The sequence below is a fragment of the Capsicum annuum genome, chromosome 4 (assembly GCF_002878395.1).
Source record: "Capsicum annuum cultivar UCD-10X-F1 chromosome 4, UCD10Xv1.1, whole genome shotgun sequence".
Lineage (NCBI taxonomy): Eukaryota > Viridiplantae > Streptophyta > Magnoliopsida > Solanales > Solanaceae > Capsicum > Capsicum annuum.
Window position 1 is genome coordinate 222,787,231 of NC_061114.1, and position 8,496 is coordinate 222,795,726.

General features: G+C 34.8%; 1 protein-coding gene across 2 annotated transcripts; it reads left to right on the forward strand.

Moving 5' to 3' along the window:
• The first annotated feature begins 1,470 nt into the window (after positions 1-1,470).
• On the forward strand, positions 1,471-8,239 carry LOC107867176 (probable E3 ubiquitin-protein ligase RHG1A). Of its 2 annotated transcripts, none has more exons than XM_016713310.2 (7): positions 1,471-2,077; positions 2,185-2,227; positions 3,782-5,615; positions 6,221-6,271; positions 7,390-7,488; positions 7,566-7,709; positions 7,825-8,239. In XM_016713310.2, exons 3-7 carry the CDS (start codon positions 3,870-3,872, stop codon positions 7,966-7,968), a joined length of 2,184 nt encoding a protein of 727 aa, XP_016568796.2. In that variant the 5' UTR covers positions 1,471-2,077; positions 2,185-2,227; positions 3,782-3,869; the 3' UTR covers positions 7,969-8,239. The 2 variants fall into 2 exon arrangements, with proteins under 2 accessions (XP_016568796.2, XP_016568797.2); XM_016713311.2 differs by having other exon boundaries at positions 1,812-1,936.
• The last annotated feature ends 257 nt before the right edge of the window (positions 8,240-8,496 follow it).

Sequence of the window (8,496 nt, forward strand, 5' to 3'; positions counted from 1 at the left end):
TAATTAATTTTCACAACTTATATTCATGCAGGTGAAAACCATTCAAACGTCTTCTCTATCAGTAGTAAATAATATAAAAGTTTGAATTTTGAAAAAAATAGAAATCAAATTTGGATTATAGATTTTTAAATAATTATCTAAAAACAATATTTAAATTAATTAATCTTCCTAACTTATATTACAATGTAGATCATTCAAATGTCTTTCCTGTCGGCATCAGGCGATTAAAAACAATTCAAAATATGAAAGAAGAAGAAGTCATTTTAGAAATCAAAGTTCGGATTATAGAATTTCTAATAATTTGCTAAAAATTACTATTTTAAATTGGTTGGTCTTTCTAACTTTTATGTATAGATTCATTCAGATGTCTTCACTGTAAGCACTAGTAATAATAGAAATTCATATTTTGACAAAAAAAAACTTGTATTTTAAAAATTCAAATTTTGGTGATAAATTTTCTAATAATTTGCTAAAAAAATAATTAAATTATTTATCTTCCTAATTTATATTTGTATATGGATATCATTCAAATGTCTTCCCCGCAACATTATGTAAAAATAAAAGCTCAAAATTTGACAAAAAATATTTAAATTTACCTTCCTAATTTATATTTGTCTATAAATAGTATTCAAAGATCTTTCATATCAATGTTAAGTAATAAACACAGATCAAAATGTGAAAAAAAAACACTATTTTAGAAATCAAATTCAGATGATAGAATTTTAATAATTTGCTAAAAATATGATTTAAGTTATTTATCTTCCTAGTTTACATATATAGATATCATTTCAACATCTTCCTTGTCAGCATCAAATAATAACAAACTCCAAATTTAGAAAAAGTTTGTATTTTATAAATCAATTTTGCAAAATAATTTTTTTCCGGAAATTTTCTAAAAATAACGTTTGACTCAAGTATTATTCCAAGTTTATATTTTCCCTCTAAATAATATTCCTCGAGTAAAATAAAAGACATAATAGGAAACATTTTTGGAAAATTCAAAATTAGGGAAAAAAGGCCTACATTTTAGTAATAATTCTCTTTTTCAAAAATATTCTAAAAATAACTTTTGACTCAAATATAATATTGTAAATTTATATTTCCCCTCTAAATATTATTCCTTGAGTAATAAAAGACATAATAGGAAATAGGAAATTTATTTGGTTGCAAGTACCTACCACATGTAACCGAAAAAAAAGAAGTGAAAATCTAGTTCAAAAGAAATTCTAACCGAAAATACACAGAAAATCCGGGGGGAAGGCGTTAATATTTTTTATTTTTTTTAAAAAGAGAAGAGTACAAAGACAGGCATGTGATTGGAAAGAGGGACAGGTGCTTTGGCGTGAAGATGAAAACGAGATAGACAGTGTGACGAGAAATTAACTTTTTTTGTCCTTCCAAGAAATACACAAAGAGGTCAATAACTATAATAATTTAAATAACTAATACTACCTCATAATTTTCTATCAAATGAAATTCGAATGAACTGAACCCAAGTTGGCTCCAGCCCCATGTACACCTATTGTTCATTAGGAGAGGAAAGGAACTATTTTCCTTTTTCTTTTCCTTTTCCTTTCCATTCGGTGTGCCTTGAAACAAGAGAGTTCTTTATTTCTATTCAAAGTTTACACATCTCATCAATCACAATTCTACACCCAATAACTATTCTTTATTAATTTTCTTTTCTTTTCTATTGTTACATATATATATATATAAATTTGAAAAAAAATTCATTTACCTTTAGCTCATTTAATTCTTTGTTTGAAAACTGATTTGATAAATCTTTTATTAAAGGGGCTGTTATATATACAAATTTGAAAAAGAATTCATTTACCTTTAGCTCATTTAATTATTTGTTTGGAAACTGATTTGATAAATCTTTTATTAAAGGGGCTGTTTTGTGTTAAAATTACTGTCCCTCTCTTTAGTCCTTCAGGTCAGGCCACCTCTTTTCCTCTCTCTTTCTTGTTCTCCATTTTCCTCCTTTCTCTTCACCCACCCACCATTTCTTTCTCATCTCATTTCTTTTTTGATTTCTCTCTTCTTTTTTTCTTTATCATCTTCTTCTGTTAAAGAGGTAATTTATGAATGTTTCTCTCTTGTGTTGTGCGTTGAGTGATTCTATCTCTGTATAGAAAAAAATGATTTTATTTCTGAATTAGCTATGTTTGTTTTTGATTGTAGGTGGTGACAGTAGATCTGTTGCTTCATCGATGCTGTTTGGCAGGTAAATTTTAACTCTTTTTTTTTTTCATCTGTGTTGGAGTTGCTTATGTTTTTTTATTGCTTTTCTTTTGCTCTTTCTTCTTTGTTTCAAATTTTTTATTTTGTTTCTCATTTTATTCTTGTGTTTATTTGTATTTTTTTTATTTTTTGGTTGATTTTTTAGTTTTTTTTTTCCAGAAATTGAAGAGAAAAACAAAGTTATTATACTTTTTGCTTTTTTATTTTTATTTTTTTTATGTTGTACATTTGAGCGGATCAGAGCTGACTTAAGCAATAATTTTTTTTTTTTTGATGTTTTATTTCTTCTATCTGTCCAAACCAAAATAATTTTTGTTTTATAAGTATATTAGTTATGAGTACACATGATTGTAAGGGAAAATTTTGATTTTTTTTTGTGTAATAGTGTTTTTGGTTAGTGATGCTCTGTTTTCTCCTTCAATTCAAAGACTATTTCTACACGTTTCTGTAATGGTGACAAATTCTTGTTGGTGTGTATTTTTTTAATTGACTTTGTGTGAATTGAAATCAACTGCATTTATTGATGACTCAATAAAATTAATGACATAAAACAAATTTTTAGTTATATACCTATATTATTTTTTCCATCTTCTTTTTGTTTACAATCTAGTATACTGGAAAAAAAATATACAGTCATTAACTTTACATACAAATATTATTGCTAATATTCAAGTTAATAATATGTTATTTATTTGCAATTCAATCTCTTGGATGATGTTATATAAAATTTTATTTACTAATTTGAAAATGTGAATAGTTTATATCCAAACTCTAAAATATTAAGTATCTAATAGAAAGAGTAGGCAGTTTTTTTGCTTTTTTTTATTTTTATCTAAATTTTATAAAGAAAATGCTTCATTAGCCCCCCCTGTGAGCCGCCCCTGCATTCATTGTAATGGCAAAGTTTATTGGATACACCTATCCATTTGCGTTTAATGCAGTTATCAGTTCTTTGTTTTCTACTGTTTGAGATGTTTCAGGTGATAATGTGAATTGCATAGAAAGTTTTTTATTAAAGTTTTTTATTTGTTCTTTTGGTCGAAATGGAGATATTGTCAGCAGCCTAGGTTGCGTACATACCACACTTGTGGAAGTACATTGGGTATGTTGTTGTATGGAGGTACTCATAAGACATATCTGGCTTGAGCAATCTCATTGATGGTAACAAGTCTAGAAAGATATCTCGGGGAGGATAATTTTAAATTGTGGCATCTACTGGATTTGACCATGTATGAATGTAGTGGTGAAGGCATGTTTCTGAGTTCATCTGCCAATTATTGGCATGGACTCGACAACCTTTGTGGTCTTAAACCCTGCACGTGGAAGAAAAGGAATGATCTTTTTTGCCAAATCAAGTGTTACTCAAGTAAAACATGCCCCTCCCCCCTCCCTGACACCGGTTACCTTACCTAGTATTTCTAAACATGCAAACAAGAATTTTGGTTCTTACGTTCTATTGATGAACTGGCTTAGTTTACGTACTTTAGTCAGATCAAAGTCATGATGTCAAATTATGTTGTTCCTACTTTGTTTCCAGGTTTGCTTAGTGGTGAAGTTTGAACTCTGCTGGCACTAAAATACTATCTCAAAGACTTTTGGAGATTGTGATATAGAGTATAGGCCAAATGCAAGGGCAACGAAGTGCCATTGGATCCCTGCCAGAAACATTGGGTTTCACTCATGGCTCAACATCGAGTGATGGCGGTATAGATCAGCAGATACGTTGGAATAATTTGCTAAATCCTGCACAAAGTCGGCTACCAGATTATATGATTCCTTCTAATGAGACAAACATACCATTTATTAGTCATGCAAACCAAGAAAGACAGAATGTAATTGGGTGGAATTTAGGAGAATCCAGCTCCTCCAGTACACAAAATAATGTTAGTCGTAGTGAAAGTAAATCAGATCATGTATGGTCATCTACAGTGAATGGCTGTCCTGGGCCTTCTCACTTCTCTGCTGAACAGCAGTATGGTTCTTCCAATATTCTTTCATTGGGTGATGTTGAAATAAATTTAAATAACCAGATAGTTGACAACACTTTATTTTCTCAAGGTTCTACTTCTAGCACTGTTCCTCATGATCTAAATAGAAATTCTGAACTCGAGGGGCATGATGACGATGATGATTGCCAAGTGATGGATTGCGCCCCAGCATTTAAATCTGATGGATCAGGAAAAGAACAAATGTCAACCGCCAGTACTTCGAATCCATTTGTTGCGCCTTCTGCAACTAATGGATTTCTGATGGATGAAAGTGATGGCAGACCAGGCTCTTCACTGGATGGTCGACGAATGGCTTGTAAGAGAAAAGCATTTGAAGGACATGCAGGACAATCTTCAGGAAGTGGAAGTTCAAATTATCTTCCATGTCCAGAAAGCAGCGTATGGGGTTCTATACCTGCTCCACATAATATGACTACAGGTGCGAATGTCCCTGAACCAATAGAAAGTAGCAGAAACATCAATTTGCCGGAGCAGGTAAATCCAAGACTTGGGCTCACCATGGGTGGAGCCACTATGGAAGGTCCTGTTGCATTGCCTGCTTCAAGAAGCGTAGAAAGTTTTCGAAGAAATTTTAGGCTGAGGATCAATGGCTCTCATCAGCAAGCTTCTATTCCTAGTAATCTGTTTCCTACCGCGGTTAATGATGGAAATGTTAGCATGTCATCTGAACGGGACTCATTGAGGCTGCTTCGTAATGAGTCTTTAGATTTGACGCCTGTGTCTACTGCAGATAATGGAAATCCCCGAGGTCAGCCCGTCGTGGTGCAGGTTCCTTCTCTGCGACGAAGTGAACAGAGGTGGGAATCATCAAGCTCTAGAGCTGGCAGTTCATCAAGTTTTTCTGTTTTTGGTGAGAGGGATCCTGCAGCATATGAACAAGAAAGCTCAAGAAGTGTGCCAAGAAACATTTCGCAGCATCCAATGTTCGTACCCGCTAGTGACTTGAGACATTTGAACCAAAATCCTGCTAACTGGAATTTTACTGGTGGAAATGTTTCTGCTGCTGGAAATGTTGCATCTTCTTCTCGTAGTGGTCCCAGCTCGGTATCCCCTGCCTCTTCCCCTAGTTGGGTGCAACACCGAAATCCTCAGCAACACCCCCGGAGACTCTCAGAATATGTTCGTAGATCTTTGTTGTCTTCAGCTGGCAGTGAACCTGGAAGTCACAATGGTGTCACACCACCACGTTTGAGTTCCGCTGCCTCACAGGAGATGGGGCTTTATGGCCATCCTGGGCATCGTTCGTCAAGTTCAAGGTCGGCGATGCTGTTGGAGAGACAACTCGATGGTGCTATGGGAGTTCCTTATTCCTGGAGGGCTTTGGCTGCTGCTGGTGATGGAAGAAGCAGACTAGTTTCCGAGGTATGATACCGGGTTTATTATTGGTCGAATAGTCTGTTATGTCTCACTTTGACAAAGTGAAATTCTGTTATTCCTTCATGACTTGTAATGCTCCAGAACTTAAGTACTGTGAGGCAACTATAATCTTACTGGATCTATCTTACATGAAGCATATTTACTGCGAGTGTAAACACACGTTCCTTCACTCTTCCCCATTATTTTATGGTAGTCCTATGCCTAAGCTTTCGCTGCCAGCATAGTTTTGAACCTTGAAGTTGGTTCTCAGTATCCAGATTTCCCAATTACCATAAGATGCTCTTCTAGTCTTCTTGATTGTGAATATATACCCTAGTTCTAGTTCTTCCAAAAAAAGTTACTGCATGCTTAGCATTTGCCAGCTTAAAACCTTTTTTGACCTATTTGATTCTTTATGTTCTCATGCAACTAGATGTGTGTTTACTTACTGGCATCTTTTGGTTAGTGTTATCTAGAGCTCAATAAAAAGAACTGTTGTAAAAGCACTAGAATGAGAAATTCTTGCATTATATATGTAATTTAATTTGCATGCTGTGATGGCTTCCTTTCATTCTCAGTTACTTACAACTATTTTGTTTTCCTTTTAACAGATTCGCAATGTATTGGATCTAATGCGCAGGGGAGAGGGCTTAAGATTCGAGGTTAGAGTTCCTGAAGCTTTGGATATGCTGATTAGTTTATAACTTGTTGAAAATATTGAACTTAAATGTTCAATTGTCTAGGTTCATATGTCTTTTGGTTTTCTACTAGGTGCATTATCTTTTATTTCAACTAGGTATGACTTCATGCTTTTATGGTTAAGTTCATAGTACGTGTGTGAAACCATTTATTAGGTATGAGTCTAGAAGTATCTTTGGACACCTATAAATATCCCACTTGTGCTCTTGGATTGGAGTTTCAATATATTAGTGGTGTGCTTAATGTCAATATCCGTCTTCTGTCCTCTTTGTGCCTTATATTCCTATATATGGTTCCTTCGAGTCATTTGAATAGGTTGATGATTTTTTCAGCCTCCGGGTTCCAGATTCCTCGCCAGTTGTCTAATTTGCCTTCACATCGATGAATATTTTCTTCCGATTTCTTAATAACCTTGTGTGGAGGCATCGGTAATGTCACGAGCGCTGTGCTGAATTGATAAAATTTTCTTCAGTTTTCTTGAATTATCCTGTGAGGTGAGGGTGGCTAGCGGTTTTGGTACAAAGCCCAGAACGTGTATATGTTATACATAGTACAGTGTATCAAGTGAACTAGGACTCTGGCTATAGTACAAACCTTATGTAAAATAAGGACTCTTTAGAGTACAAAATGTAAGACAAATAGAGTTCTACTAATGATATATACTAGGGGGGTCTTTATAATTTTTTTTTGATACGCTAGATAATGGATATCTTCAAAACAACTATTGTTTTCGGCTAGTATTAACTTGTATACTTTTTTAAGATTCAGAATTAAGGAGTACTAGGCTACTAGTTATTTAAAGCGAGTAAGCAGCAAATCATCATCGGTGCTGTTCCCCGAACTTGGAAAATATGAATGATACTCCTTATTGTTTTCGTTCCCCGGCAGGGAATTCCTGTCCAGTTTTTTATTTTGTTCTGTCCTATCCTTCATCCTTTATTCCTGTTGGAGACGTGGGGTGTTTATTTTTGGATGTTGGGGGTGCGGGACATGATTGGACTAGTGACCTACAGTATCTAATAGTATTTTCCTGATTAGCTTTTTAACATATTCTGAAATTAAAAGCTTCCTTGTATTCCAGGATGTTATGATCCTTGATCAGTCGGTGTTCTTTGGGATGGCGGATATTCATGATCGCCATCGCGATATGCGTCTTGATGTTGATAACATGTCCTATGAGGTTAGTATGGGGAATGCAACAACATTTCACATCTATGGGAAGAGATACTAAATTGTCTGTGCGTGTTATATTTACAGGAATTGCTGGCGCTTGAGGAGCGCATCGGGAATGTCTGCACTGGGCTGACTGAAGAAATCATTTTGAATCGTCTGAAGCAACGGAAGCATGTAAGCATTAGAACAGACGAACCCACGGATGCTGAGCCATGCTGCATTTGTCAGGTACTCAACCTAATACTATTCTACTACGAGTATACCACCGCGTTCTGGAGAGGCAATTTTAGTTCGCTTATTCTTTTGAGTGAAGTGTCCTTAATTTGTTTATTATAATTCGCAGGAAGAATACAAGGATGGTGAGGATCTTGCTAAACTGGATTGCGGCCATGATTTTCATACCGACTGCGTTAAACAATGGCTCATGCAGAAGAATTTATGCCCAATTTGCAAAACAACAGGGCTGAATACTTCAGGAAAGCATTGATCCTGATTCTCTTATGTAAAGTAATGTACCAGTTGGACCATCGAAGGTTGAAGCACCAAATGTGTCGCCGCATTTGGTCCTTGAGTTCATTTGAGAAAAATCTATGTATTTTTCTCATTAATTTTACTGTGATCTCCCGCTTGGAGGGGTTATTTTAGAGCTAGAAGAAGAAGCATTAGCTGCAATTAGGGAGTCATTAGGCAAGAGTTACATTATTTGGTTATTTGGAGACTTAAATACTTCATTTTCAATTTATTGATACCTTTGAGTATTTTTGGTTTCATTTTCCGATCTGCTCTTCCTATTTCCTAAATGCATTACGCCATTACCTATACCATCGGAAACAACCTCTCTTCCCCCACTTGTGGGATTACACCGGAAAGTACCTTTTACCTTTCCTAGGCCCCATTTGTGAATTTACTGTTAGTGTATTAGAGCCACTTGTGGGATTACATAGTAAAGTACCTTTTACCCTTCTTAGGACCATTTGTGAAATTACATTGTTATTGTGTATTAGAGTGCAACTCG